The sequence below is a fragment of the Aethalodelphis obliquidens genome, unplaced genomic scaffold (genome assembly GCF_003676395.1).
Source record: "Aethalodelphis obliquidens isolate GAN/ISIS:26980383/991018 unplaced genomic scaffold, ASM367639v1 scaffold50, whole genome shotgun sequence".
Taxonomy (NCBI): Eukaryota; Metazoa; Chordata; class Mammalia; order Artiodactyla; family Delphinidae; genus Aethalodelphis; species Aethalodelphis obliquidens.
In genome coordinates this window covers 5,688,567-5,702,275 of record NW_020837994.1, presented here as the reverse complement: position 1 = coordinate 5,702,275, position 13,709 = coordinate 5,688,567, and the positions used below count along the sequence as shown (strand labels likewise).

The 13,709-nt window shown below is 44.7% G+C and overlaps 1 protein-coding gene across 1 annotated transcript in view; it reads left to right on the top strand.

Moving 5' to 3' along the window:
- The window catches only part of TENM4 (teneurin transmembrane protein 4), a 742,958-nt gene that overhangs the window by 533,788 nt on the left and 195,461 nt on the right, over positions 1-13,709 (top strand). Inside the window, exon 13 of the mRNA XM_027083511.1 lies at positions 9,293-9,463. Coding sequence (XP_026939312.1) covers positions 9,293-9,463 — 171 coding nt within the window. The remainder of the gene's footprint in view (positions 1-9,292; positions 9,464-13,709) is intronic.

Genomic DNA, 13,709 nt, shown 5'->3' with positions numbered 1-13,709 from the left:
AGATGAGAGAAATGATCCCTGCCCTAAGGGAGGGCCTGCTGGCGGCCTGATACCACCTGCCCCGTGGGCTCATTCCCTTAACTTTAGGCTCAAGAAGATGACTCCTTTAGTCTGGGAGTGCAGTGCCCGACGGAAGAACAAGCCATGAAGGGGCCTCTCCTGCTCTTACAGGATTTTCTGCTGCGACTTAGTGACAGGGCCATTTAGCAGAAAGAACTCGGAACTAAATCCGGAGACTTGGGCTCAGCGCAGTTCCAGGCTCTGCCCCAAGTGTCCCCTTCGAGCCTGAGTCTCATCTGCCCGTTGAGTGCGGGGCAGGTTCAGTCATAGCGACACCCGCCCCCACAACCAGAGCAAAAGCTCAGACTTCTCAACTCCCTCAAGAAATCTCCGTACTTCACTTTCTCAGCGAAAACCTTAATGTACACTGCAAATGACGCTGATGATACCACTGTAGAAGGCTACCCTCTGGTAGTAAGTTTGAGTAAATACCAAGCAGCATGATAAGCTCATAAAATATATTCTTTCCTTTCACCTTCACAGCAGTTCTTTGGAGCTATAGGTATTATCGTCACCATTTTATAGATGAGGAAGCTGGGAGTCAAAGGATTTAAATAACAGGAACAAAGTCACATAACCATAAACGTGAAAACCAGAACAGGAACGCAGGGCTGTCTGGCTGCCACGGCTGTGCTCGTAACCAGCTGTACTTCGTGCCTCCCATCTTCCTGTGTCTGGCACCAGCACTATATTGGGAGTAGGGCAGGGAGAGGTCACGTTACCGGGCTGAGGTCAGTCCAAGGTGGCCAACCCCTAAGCTAGTCATGCACAGAAGAAGGCTTAGTAGAGCCCGTCGGGTGAAAGGGGCCCAGAAAAGATAGTTTTCTTATTCCATTACTGCAGTAATAGCCGGTCACTCCATTCTGCACAAATCAGATTCCAGCCCTGGTCCCCCTACAACTTGCCGTGCCACAGTTTGCAGTGCCCTCCACTTAAATTGATCTTTTTCCTCCGCGTTGACGGTGGGCGTGCCTGTTTCTCCCCTTCTCTCGTGCCCATCCCCCCACCCCCCTGTTTTCCAGAACTATTGAGCGGCTGCCAGTGAATCCTTGTTGAAAGGCCTCCTTTCCCCACAGCATTGCATGGTGCAGAAAAATGATTAACTGTGCCAGAGTCCATTCTCCAGAAAACAATTAATTTGGGGGTGAGAGACAGTAACCCTGATTGTTGCAGTCAGGTTTATCCAGAGATAGGAAGAAAGGCAATATATTTACTTGATTAAAAATTAGCTCCACGTAGTCAGCAGTGGGATCCTATCAGGCTGCTTTATAGCAATTCCGCTTTTAAAAACTGTTTTATCCGCTGGACAGATATCTCTAGTTCCTGTGCCCAAAGTCTGTCAGCTGATGGGAGCAGGGTAGGGAGAGAGCCCTCAGCTCAAAGAAATTTGCGGTTGGCATGGGAGGGAAATTAGGGGCAATATGTGGAGAGAAGGAAAGGTGATGGAACAGAGCTGGCTTAAATAAATCTTTCAGGGGATCTGGGAATTAGGAAAATCAGCAGAGCAAAATGACAAGGATGGTGACGGCTACCATTTATTTTGCTCCTGCTATGTGCCAGGCATAGTTATAAGCACATGACATGCATTATTTCATTTAATCCTTTGAGGTAAATATTACTATCTATTTTACAGATGAAGAAACTGAGACTCAGAGAGGCTAAGTCATTTACCCAAAGTCAGGAACCTAGTAAATGATGTGCCTCTGAACGCTCCAGATAGATCCAAACTTGAGGACTGACTCTACCAAAGTCACTTACTTGCATTTACACGGTTTTGCTTTTGGGGGTCAACCCTGTCTACCGTGGTCAGGATGTAAACAGGTGGGGACCCCATGCTTTACCCCTAAGATGAAGGTCCTTTAACAGACGATCTCAAAAGAGAAAACCTGGCTATACTGTCAGCAGAGGCCTTGCCTTAAAATTATCTTAATTTTAATTTAATTTCAGGCATTGTAACTCATCAGCAGTCTAGAGGTGAGTCTGGACTTTGGGACCAGTCAGACCTGGGTTCAAAAGTGACTTTATCACTTCCCATCTGGGAAGTATCTTGGGAAGTATTTTGGGGCAGGTCATGCAGCCTCTCTGAGCCTCCACTTTCCTCGTCTGTAAAATGGGAATACTAATGATTTTCTCAAGGTTTATGTAAGGTCTGAATGAAATCATGTATGTAATTCCCCTTGCCTAAGTGTCTGACACGTGGCATGTGCTCAAAATCAGGATCTCCCCGCTCGGCTCTGTTGTCCTTCTTTACCTCGTGCTCCTAAGACCAAGTTGTAGAACTTCCTTTTTAATGTAAACAGCATGGAAGTGAGTTTGGAAACTAGTGAAGAAAATCAGTCAGTCATCCTACCACTATAATTCAAAGCTTGATGTCATTTTTACATATCTCTTTCTAGATTTTTTTTTCACATGTGTACCTGGTATTCCATCCAGTACTTGTAGCATAGTTTAGCCAAGTTCTCCTATTTTAAGACATCTAGGTTGCTTCTGATTTTTTTTACTAGTACACTGCAGTGTACATCTCTGTGTATATGGCTTCTAGGTTTGAAACTTTTGAATGTTGTGGCTTTGCTGCCAAACCAGGAGAAGAACTTGGGGGATGAAGCTCTGTCGTTCTGCTGTTGTGATTGTCTTGCCTTTTTGTTTTCTGCTTTCTACATTAGAGGACCATAAGTCAGAGAACTCCAGTAAGTTATATTTTACAGAAATGATGCTAGTTAAGAACAAACAAACAAACAACTGAGCATTAATAATGTAAAACAGAAAAGTAGGTAGCCATGCAGCTGGGTTGGTTCCTGCTGCCTTTTGAAACCAAGAATGCTGCTTGAATCAACAGTTTCTTGAAGTTATAACCATCTCTAGTCACTACCTAGAGCTGCTAGTTTACAGATGCAACTGGGTTTGTGCATTCGATTTTTGGAAGGGAAGCATGCATGTGACAGTGGAAACTCCTATACTTACTTCGGTGACTTCTACATAATGACTTTGTTAATTGCCTCCTGCTGGCTGGGCGCTGCGGGGAGCCTTCAACGTCTGAACATCTACTGAGCATTTTTCTTAAAAATGTCAAGATGGAGCTCGCACTTTCCCAGCCCTCTCTCATGTCTCGCCAGGCAGGAAAAAGGCGACTGGAAAATGTCAGCCCTGGGATCAGATTGACCAGATCTGAGGGAGTAGGAAACTCCCCCAACCCTAGCTCTTGGCTTTTAGAAATCATTAACCTTTCAACGTGGGTGATCCTGTGAACTCGCTACCTTTCCACAGCCTTCTTCTCAACTCTTTAGCATCTTTTCAGCTTTCCACTGAATTACAAACTAGTTGAAAGGGGACACCGGTCTCAGGTTTCTTATTTAGGTCACTTTCAATGTACTTGGGAGAGTTTTGCACAAACAGGTATAAATACACACTGTGGGGTGTAATTTAGATAATCCTGTGATGTGCACCGGTGCTTACTATTAATTCCTCTGGAAGGAGGGATTACGATCATTACAATTTACATTGTGTCAGTGGTCTGGTCTTAAGGCAGGCTGGAGAGGACCATTTATATTATTTAGCTTTTCTGGATCCATGACTGGTATTTCCAAGTCCTCTGGATAGCACGCACCTACTGCTGTCTGCAGCTTTACATGAGGGTTGCTGTGGGGTAAGATCTATTTATTATCACCATTGGGACCCCCAGACATTAACTTCAGCCTTTATTTGCTGGTGACTTTAGATTGCCCATAGTTTACCTTCCGTTTAAAGTAACGTGTGTAAAAGAGGAAGCTTGGCTGGGAAACACAGGCTCCTGAGTTTGAAACTTGCCTCAAGCTTATAGCAGCTCTGTGATGTTAGGTCACTTACTCTGAGTGAATCAGAATATATCCCCATAGCTCAATTTCCATTCAGTTCCCTTGTACTCATTCTCCAATAACGTTTTTTCAACCCATCTTTACATGCGGATTAAATCGAATAATATAAATTAAGAATTTGGCATGTAGTATGCACTCAGATTATGCCAGGTGTTGAGTTGCTGGTGTTATTTTGAATATTATCGAGGACAAAGACGAATGGTTGCTTGAGCTTGTGTATTCTTTGGACAGCCTCTGACCGAGTATGCCTCGTGCCCTTTGGGAAGAGGAAAACAGAGCAGGCTATTTCCCTTCCTTCTCTTTCTGTCACTCATAACCCAGAACTATAAAACTGACCACCCACCAATCAATACAGTAAAAGAATTGAGGGGCCCCTAGCCTGACTTATATTTAAGACTGGATCACAGATTAAAGGTCCCTTTTATTGTGGCTTTAAGACAACATTACTGGTGGAACTTCACATCTCTGACTCCGTATCATCCTGTCCTCTGTCTAAATCTTATTGTTGCAGGAAGGGGGGACCCCTTGCAGGGCCCGAGAGTGGGCCCTTGTCTAACACTCGGAAATGAACTGTCCAAGGAGACACATGTGCTGACACACCAAGAGATCTTATTGAGAAGGGGCGCCCGGGTGGAGAGCAGGAGGGTGAGGGAACCCAGGAGGACTGCTCTGCCACGTGGCTTGCAGTCTTGGGTTTTATGGTGATGGGGTTAGCTTCCAGGTTGTCTCTAGCCAATCACTCTGACTCACGGTCCTTCCTGGTGGCGTGCGCGTCACTCAGCCAAGATGGATTCCGGTGAGAAGGATTCTGGGAGGTTAGTAGGACGTATGAACTGGCATCCCCTCTCTCCTTTGGACATTTCCCCAATTCTTCCGGTTGGTGGTGGCTTGTTAGTTCCGCATGCCTTACGAGGACCTCCTGCTGCAAGATACCTCCTGCAGGTGGTAACTGTGGTGCCTGGCCAGGGTGGGTGGTTTCAGCCAGTGGTTCTCCTACCTTCCGGTTGGCCATTTGTCAGCCCGGTGTTGATGGCCCTGTACTCGCTTCCCTACCCACCAGCCTCCAGAATTACTTCTGGAGGACGGAATCTCCTGAGAGTCCGAGTTAGAGCTGGATCCAGAACTTGGCTTTCCCAGGTGGTTTCTAAGAGCACATCTACCACAGGCCACAGAGAGACCCACCAGCGTCACAGCTGTGTGGGCCTCTGTGTGTGCTCGCCGAGGTGCAAGGCCATGAGGAAGGGATGCCAGCATGCACCTCTGGGCTTCTGGCCGACAGCCTCTCCCATGCAGCTGTGGGCTGCCCTGCCCTAATTAACGTCCCTGGACGCCAGATCCTGTGGTCATTTTCACCGGGAACACTCTTTCCACTGGCTTTTCTTCCCCCGCCACATATTTTTTACCGTGAGAACTTGCTTTTGCATCTTGTTTAAAATAAGAGAAAGTGGGCTTCCCTGGCGGCGCAGTGGTTGAGAGTCCGCCTGCCGATGCAGGGGACACGGGTTCGTGCCCCGGTGCGGGAGGATCCCACGTGCCGTGGAGCGGCTGGGCCCGTGAGCCATGGCCGCTGAGCCTGCGCGTCCGGAGCCTGTGCTCCGCAACGGGAGAGGCCACAACAGTGAGAGGCCCGCGTACTGCAAAAAAAAAGTAAAATAAAATAAGAGAAAGCTTTGACAAAAATGTTTCTCTTCACAAAGCTGTGAGAGCTCTATTCATTCTGGGATTAGTTAATTCTCATGACCTTTTAACAAGACAGCTCTTTTGCACACTTAGATGAGATAATTGATTCTAACAGGGAAAGAAGTGCTGCTCGTTTAACTGCATATATCTGAGTTGTCCGCAATTCAAACAATTTCTCCATTACCTTTGGAGTTGCCAATAAATAGATTAAAACAGTAAGAAGGTAAGCAGAAATGTGAGCTAATTCAACCTTGGAAGTAGCAGCGTATTCACTTCTAATGGGCAAATTCACGTTATTATTATTGACAGCTACACAGAGACGGTCAAGAGCAGTGTAAAGCACCTCATTTAGTGTCTGGTACCTAAAAAGTGCTGTATAAATGTTAGCTACTATTTTATCAGGATTATCAATGGTATGACTATAATGGTTATAGAATATAGTAATCACACAGGTGTACAGTTTACAAAGTGCTTTGCCATATATTATCACATATGATACAATAATTCTTTGAAATATTTTTATCCCCATTTCTCAGATGAGACTAGCTAGGAAGTGGCAGTTAGGATTCAAAACCAGTTTTCTTGCCCTTGGTCCAGCACACTTCCCACGGCATCACAGTAACCGAAGAGAAAGCAAAGGGTCTGATTGCATTTCTGTTACCAGCGTACGCTCTCCTGATTAAGCCAGACTTGTGTGTATTCCTCGGTGGCTTGTGTTTGGATCAGGAGTCATAAGGATATGCTGTGCTCCGGTCCCCTGTACACACTTCTTTCTGCATCTTGAAGGCAGTCATGCAGCCCCTCCAGACCACCAGTGACCCTTCCACAAACTGTGGCCAAACAACACAACTTTCCGTCTGCCTCACGGACTCCTATACTGCTGCCTAAAAAGACATGTAGAAGCCTGGGACGTTGCTTGATGTGTAAAAGGGGGTGTCTTTATAATCCCCACCCACCTTGCTAGAAAAGGCTGGCGAGCAGCAGCATGGTGAGGTGGGAAGAGCCTTCCAGCCAGAAAGATGGATGGTGTGTGATGTCAGGATTCCAGCAGTTTGGGATTCTAGTCTAGGCTCTGCCACTTGTTAGCCGTTTAACCTTCCCAGGGTTAATTGATGTCTCTGTGTCTTAGTTTCTTCATCGGCAAAATGGCATTATCACCTTTTAGGATTGTTGCAAGGATCAAAGAAACTTTGAAACGGATTTCCTGCTCTTAGCACAATGCCTGGCCCGTGGAAAGCACTCAAGAAATCACAGTTTTATAATTATCATAATTTTAATTAACCTTCTGAGTTAATTAAATGTCCACATCTATAAATTGGGCTTGGCATGAGGTTGCATGAGGATTAGATGTAAGGTATACAAATTACCCAGGGCACTGCCCGGCAAGCAGTTGGTCCTCAGTAAACATAATTACGATGGGCCTTCATATCTCTGTCGATCCTTCCCTGTGTTCCTTTCACCCTCCTAGTGGGTCAGCCACTGTCTCCTCTGGGCCTTCTAGTCCTTCTGTCTGTCTCCCCTGCTTGACTACGAGCTCATGGAAGCAGGGAGCGTCTGATTTAGTTCTGGCTCTCAGCGTCAGCCATGGGTCCTGGCATAGAGTGGGCTTTTAGAAGGTGTTCATCAGCTGAACGAAGGAGTGATGCTACACAGAGGATGCTGTGGGAGTTGGGGACTGGAGTATGCGATTCTGTGTGCGGGGAGTCAGGGAAGGTGTCCCAGAAGAGGTAAGTATGGACCACTGATGAGGCTCAAGTCTTGAATCGCCAGTGGGACTTAAGCCGACGCTTTGTACTAGATTGCAAACCTTTCTGGAAAACACGCTTCCTAGCCTTCGCAAGCGTCGTGTATCTAAAGGACAACATCCGTTCTCTGGTGTTTTATGGTCTCTTCTCGATTGTTGAAGACTGTTTAGCAGTTGCTACCTTGCAAAAATAGTTTTAAAACAGAAATGCATGCCCATGAATCAAAATCACAGCATTGCACAGAATCACAAAAATGCACAGAATCAAAACGTGCAGCAGATGCACAGTGAAATGCAGATCCCACCTCTTCCTTCACAGGATGCACCCACCGTTATCAGTGTCTTTCTTATCCTTCCAGAAATATTCTGTACATATGCAGAAATGTTTTTACCTAAATGTAGTATGTCAAGCATACTGTTCTGAATGTTACAATTTTCCTTCCAGAAAAATATATACAAAGAGCTTCCTCACTCTTTTTTATGGTTGCATAGTATATTGTATAAATAAAACTTATCTAGCCCCGTATTGGTGGACTGGTTTCCAATATTTTGCTATTACCAACAGTACTGTAGTGAATAACCTTGTAGGTACATCATTTTGTAGGTATATGAACATATCTGGAGGAGAACTGGAACCTCTGAGTTCCAGGGTAAAGGGTATGGGTATTTTTGATTTGATAGCTTTTGTCAAATTGCCCTCCGTAGGGTTTGTACCAGCTTATGCTCACACCAAACCAGCTGGGTGTGAGAGTGCTTATTTCCTGTTCTTTTCCAATACTGTATATTTTCAGCCTTTTTAAAATCTTTGCCAAACCGTATGTGAAACACAGTATTGCAGAGTTTAACTTACATTTCTCCTGCTGTGGGTGATGTCTAGAGTCTTTTCACGTGACAAAGAGCCAATTGCATTTCTTATTCTGTAAACTATCTGTTCATATCCTATGCCTATTTTCCTACTGACTTGCTGGACTTTGCTTATTATTTGTAGGAGTTCTTTTTCTATTAAGGAAATTAACCCTTGGTGATACAAATTGCAGGTTTTTCCTCTAGATTGTTATTTATCTTTTGAATCAAAAGGCCAAGACCACTACTTACAATACCCAGGACTTGGAAGCAACCTAAGTGTCCATTGACAGATGAATGGATAAAGAAGATGTGGCACATATAAACAGTGGAATATTACTCAGTCATATAAAGAAACAAAATTGAGTTATTTGTAGTGAGGTGGATGGACCTAGAGTCTGTCATACATAGTGAAGTAAGTCAGAAAGAGGAAAACAAATACCGTATGCTAACACATGTATATGGTATCTAAAAAAAAAAAATGGTTCTGAAGAACCTAGGGGCAAGACAGGAATAAAGACGCAGATGTAGAGAATGAACTTGAGGACACGGGGAGGGGGAAGGGTAAGCTGGGACGAAGTGAGAGAGTGGCATGGACATATATACACTACCAAACGTAAAATAGATAGCTAGTGGGAAGCAGCTGCATAGCACAGGGAGATCAGCTTGGTGCTTTGTGACCACCTAGAGGGGTGGGATAGGGAGGGTGGGAGGGAGACGCAAGAGGGAGGGAATATGGGGATATGTGTATACGTAGAGCTGATTCACTTTGTTATACAGCAGAAACTAACACAACACTGTAAAGCAGTTATACTCCAATAAAGATGTTTAAAATAAAAAGGCCAGGACCTCCTGAAACTCCCTCATCCCTGCCCCTCTCCCCACTCCCCTAGACTGTGAGCCCTCGGGGGCAGGGTCTGTGCCTGGATCATCTCTGTGCCCCAGTCCCCTGTGTAGCACTCAGCACTGCCAGAGCTCTCTTCAGGGGCTCTTTGTTGAACTGAACTGAACTGAATTCCTGTGTTCCCCACCCCCACTTGTCCTCCCCTCTGGCTTGGGAGTTCCATTTCCACCTCCAGCAGAAACAGATGACTTTTCTCATTGCTCACCACAGCCATGCACCTGTTTGGCCTAAACTGGCACCTGCAGCCGATGGAGGGGCAGATGTATGAGATCACGGAGGACACAGCCAGCAGTTGGCCTGTGCCAACGGACGTCTCCCTGTATCCCTCAGGGGGCACTGGGTTAGAGATCTCTGACAGGAAAGGCAAAGGAGCCACGGAAGGTAGGGTTGCTGTGTTGTTCGTGTCGTGAGTCCTCTGTGTCTGCCTTTGAACCGAGGAGACCGCCATTCTGCGCGCCATGTGCCTGACTCACAGCTCCATGCTCTGGTGCTTCCTCCATCCCTCTGCACTCCACACCGGCTGCCAGGCCACCTGTGTCTTCATCGCAGTTCCTTGTCACTGTGAACTCATGGCGGGGCTTGGGCAGGGTTCATGGTGCTCAGCAACATCCCATCCCACGCCCTGAGGGCAGTATCATGGGCTTTCACACTGCTGGGCGGCTGTCTTTGATTATGTGGAATCATGATGAGGCAACCTCATGGGATGAATGGGTGTCTCCTGGAGTTGGGTGTGGCAAGGTGGGTAGAGGGTGTGTTGTAAGCGAAATACCCTTGGACCTTGTGCTTCCATGGAAACACCACTTCGGCTGTTCTAGCATTTTTCAACCATGTGACCTTAAGTTACTTGGCCAGAGTCACATAGCCAGTAAATAATGGAATTTGGGACATGAGCCCAGGTCTGTGTGACTGCAGGGCTCTTGCAGTCTCCATAAGTTGACCTACCTGACTCACCTCATGGTTATAAGACCCTGAAGGAGATGTGGATAAGAAATTCCATTGTACAATGAGACACAGATGTTTCTCTTTCAATGATGGAAGTGGTGGTGACATTTGGAGTTTGGCATTCTTGAATGGGACATCCATAGACCCATGTTCTGAATTTCTTAGGGCTCTTCCTAACATGCCATCAACACAGATTCTTTCACTATCAGCCAAGAGGTGGCAGACCCACAAAAACTGGTACCGGGAAGGATGTCTGAGCTCATGGGCCAGGCTGGCTGTCATTTTAGGCAGTGCGACCAGCCCTTCTCCTGTGGCCTGCTTTCTCTCTCTGGTGTTACCTCAGTCAGCAAAGTGGTCACAGCGGCCTCCCGTCTTCACTGCTTACATCTTCTTTCCTCTTAGCTCAGTTAACTTTGGGTCATGGCTTCTGAGCTTCCCTGTCCTGTCAAGAGTTTGCCTTCTAGGAATCAGTTTGGTTAACAGGGTAGCATATGCTTGGCCAGAGTAGCTATTCATGGTCTCTGAATGGTCGTGAAGGCCAAAATCCACTCTTGACCTATGGTCATCTTCAAGGGAACTGAGGGCATTTCCAAAGAGCCTAATCAGAACCTCTGCCTACTCTTTTGCGGGGGGCAAAGCCAGTCTTCTCCTTTACAAAGATTCTAAGACTTAAAACATTGAATAACTTAACACTTTCTTTGCACCTTAATAGGATATGGAGGGAGCATGGATGAAGCCATGGGAAGAGCTCTGGGTTAGGAGTCAAGAACCCTGAGTTCAAGTCCAGCTGCTGCCACTTGTGATGCCCTTAAGCAAATCCCTTGAGAGACTTTCTGGGCTTCACTTTCCTCCTCTTTAAAAGGAGGTTATTGAGCTATATTATCTGTAACGTCCATTCTAATTCACAAGTTCTACATATGAAATTAGTAACAGAATCATCATATGATTAACCAGATTGTTCTTTAGAATTTTTTTTCCAGGTTGGCCCTGTCCATGGTCCTTCCTGTTGGCTTGTGATTCCCGTGTCAGCTTATAGTGTCAGATGTCATAGGTGAATACCATAGATGACAACTGTCTTTAGAATCAACAAACACAGATTTAAGATATGTTGAACCCTCAAAGATCTCATTTAGAAAAATGTATTTTCTCTATCAGATTTTCTTTCAACAGGAGTTGGCTCTATCTAAAGTCTCCCACTATAATGAAATTAGTTTGTGGGTTGTTTAGGTTTTGTTTTCTTTTTCCCAAGGAGCAGGAGGTGCAGATAAGAGACAAAATAAAATTGCACCAGCTTATTGGTTTACTTTCACTGGAGTATTTTTGCTTAAAGGGATTATCTGTCATTACTAATGCAAATGGAAAGCCTGTTTACAGACCCCTAAAATGCAGTGCAATGCTGGAAGGTGGTCAGCATCAAAAGCAATTACTGTGACAAAAAAATACATTGGACTGGAGAGACAGAGGACAAATATTCCTATAGTTTATGTGAGACCACATGGTTCTTAATTTCTTTTGCCTTGGTCAAACCAGTGTCTACTCAGTTTACGGTTTTAATTGTGTTGTTAAAAATCTAGTTCCTTAGACGTATCTCAAGGGGGAAAGTCCTTAACCCTGATGTGAGTGCATATTTCCTGTCCCTTCTGAGGGTATCCGAGAGCTGATTCCAGAATTAAGATTAGAGCCCTGTTCCACAATGGTAGGGAAAGCAGTGTGGTGGATGGAAAGAGGATAATAGGCCGTGGAGCCAGACAGTCCAGGATTTGAGTCCTGGCCCTGCCAGTTATTGGCTCTGTTAACTCAGGCCCATTACTCCATCTCCTTTGGCCTTGGTTTCCTCATCTGTGGAACAAGGGTTGCTAACACCTATCTTTTCAAAGACTAGTTATGAAGAAGCACTCAACAAATGTTAGTTCCTTTCTTCTTGTCCACCCAAATCCCAAGCCATTCCATGTCAGTTATTAGAAACTCAGAAATCCAGACTAATTAATATTTTCCCCTCAAAGATCCCACAAAGTCCGGGGCATTTGTGAATATTTTTAAAGGGTATATATTTTTTAATTATACAAGTGAACTATATGATGAACCCAGTATTTTAAAGGTTCATTGTGTCTTTGAGGATAACATCAAACTGCGATTTATACTATATTTTCAAAGTGGCTATAACCATTTCAGGGTTGTCATGGGTTGGAAACCAAATACAGCAGCTTTTCGAAGTAAAACCATAAGAACTTATGTTATGCATTAATGGAGAAAGGGAAAAAAGCATTGAATAAACAAGCATTTCTGATGGTTTAATTGGTGGGCCAGGGATAGTATTTTCTTCTTTCTGCAGTGAAATCAAAAGTGCCCATCAGTTGGAACCATGCAAATTGCTGCACACAGGCTCAGCTGGGCTCTGCAGAATGGGACAGCTTATTTTGATAACCAAATAAATTTCAAACAGTTGCTAAAGAAATCTTTGTGCAAGTTATTGCATCGAAAAGAACCAAAAATGTGGAGGGAGGGGGGAGAGTGTTGGTTGATTAGGAATTTAGAACCTATCTGGATAAATCTCAGTTCAGGAAAATAAAGACTGAACTTGGGAAGTGCATGGAATTTCAGTTCTTCCAAATCTCCCTTATTTGAACTATCCAATCGTTTCAGTAATTTGTTGAGAAATTTCTTTTATAGACATGACTGCATATTTCCACAGCATAGCTGTGGGAAGCCCGAATCTGTATATCTTTATAAAGAAAAGGACTGTTACCAGTAGAATCTGCCCTGTGAAACCTAATCGTGCTGTTGGAGCTCCTTAATTCTGAGTTAAGCTCTTTGTACTTTGTTAAGCCTCTGGGGCACGCACTGATTGTATACCGTCCTTCTTATGAATGTCTTGAGATACTGTCTCCCTTTAACTTTGGAGCCTGTGTGTGGGATCCTAGTTCATAAAAATTGTCCATTTTTTGTATCCCAGGATGGCAGGAAGTTCTCCAACGGGCCTTGGATCTTCCTGGTCTAGCCTTGGTATTAAGCCCACTAGGACTGTGAATTAAATTGGACCCTCACTCTTAAAGAGGGTCAGTGCACTCTGCCACCATTGAGAATATCTTTGAAGAGCTTTAATTAGTGATTTATCAATTTAGTGTTCTAAGAAGCCATATTCTAATAAATAAAGGGGCAGCCCAAATGGCTCCATCTCAGTGGTTTCTTAAGCATTCTGAGCATCCGTATATACATTTTCATAGTGTGAGGATTAACGGAACCGATACATATAAAGATGCCCAGTACGTAGTTGGAACTTAATAAATGATAGATTATACTACTATTAGTACTGCTGCCTCTATTACTGTTACTGCTAATAATGTTTATTATTATTATGGTTTTCCAGAATGTAGGTAGGAATAAAAAGAGTTATATTCACAGGACTTTTTGCCTCCAACTGCCTCTACCCTCTACCCCCGTCACTACTCCACCACCTACACAGTGGGTATGGCCATTTAGTGGGATATTTTCTATCCTAGTGCTCACATCTTGGTGCTCAAAATTAAGAACAAAGAATCTTTGGTTATAAGATCTGGAGAGAGAAAGGCAGTAAGGGTTTTTAAAAGACAGGAAAGGATGAGGGTGGTCTCACTCTGAACAGCCCTTAGCCCAGCAAATCTCATGCCTCTTTCCCACCAGACACAGGTACTCGGCGGGCTGTAGG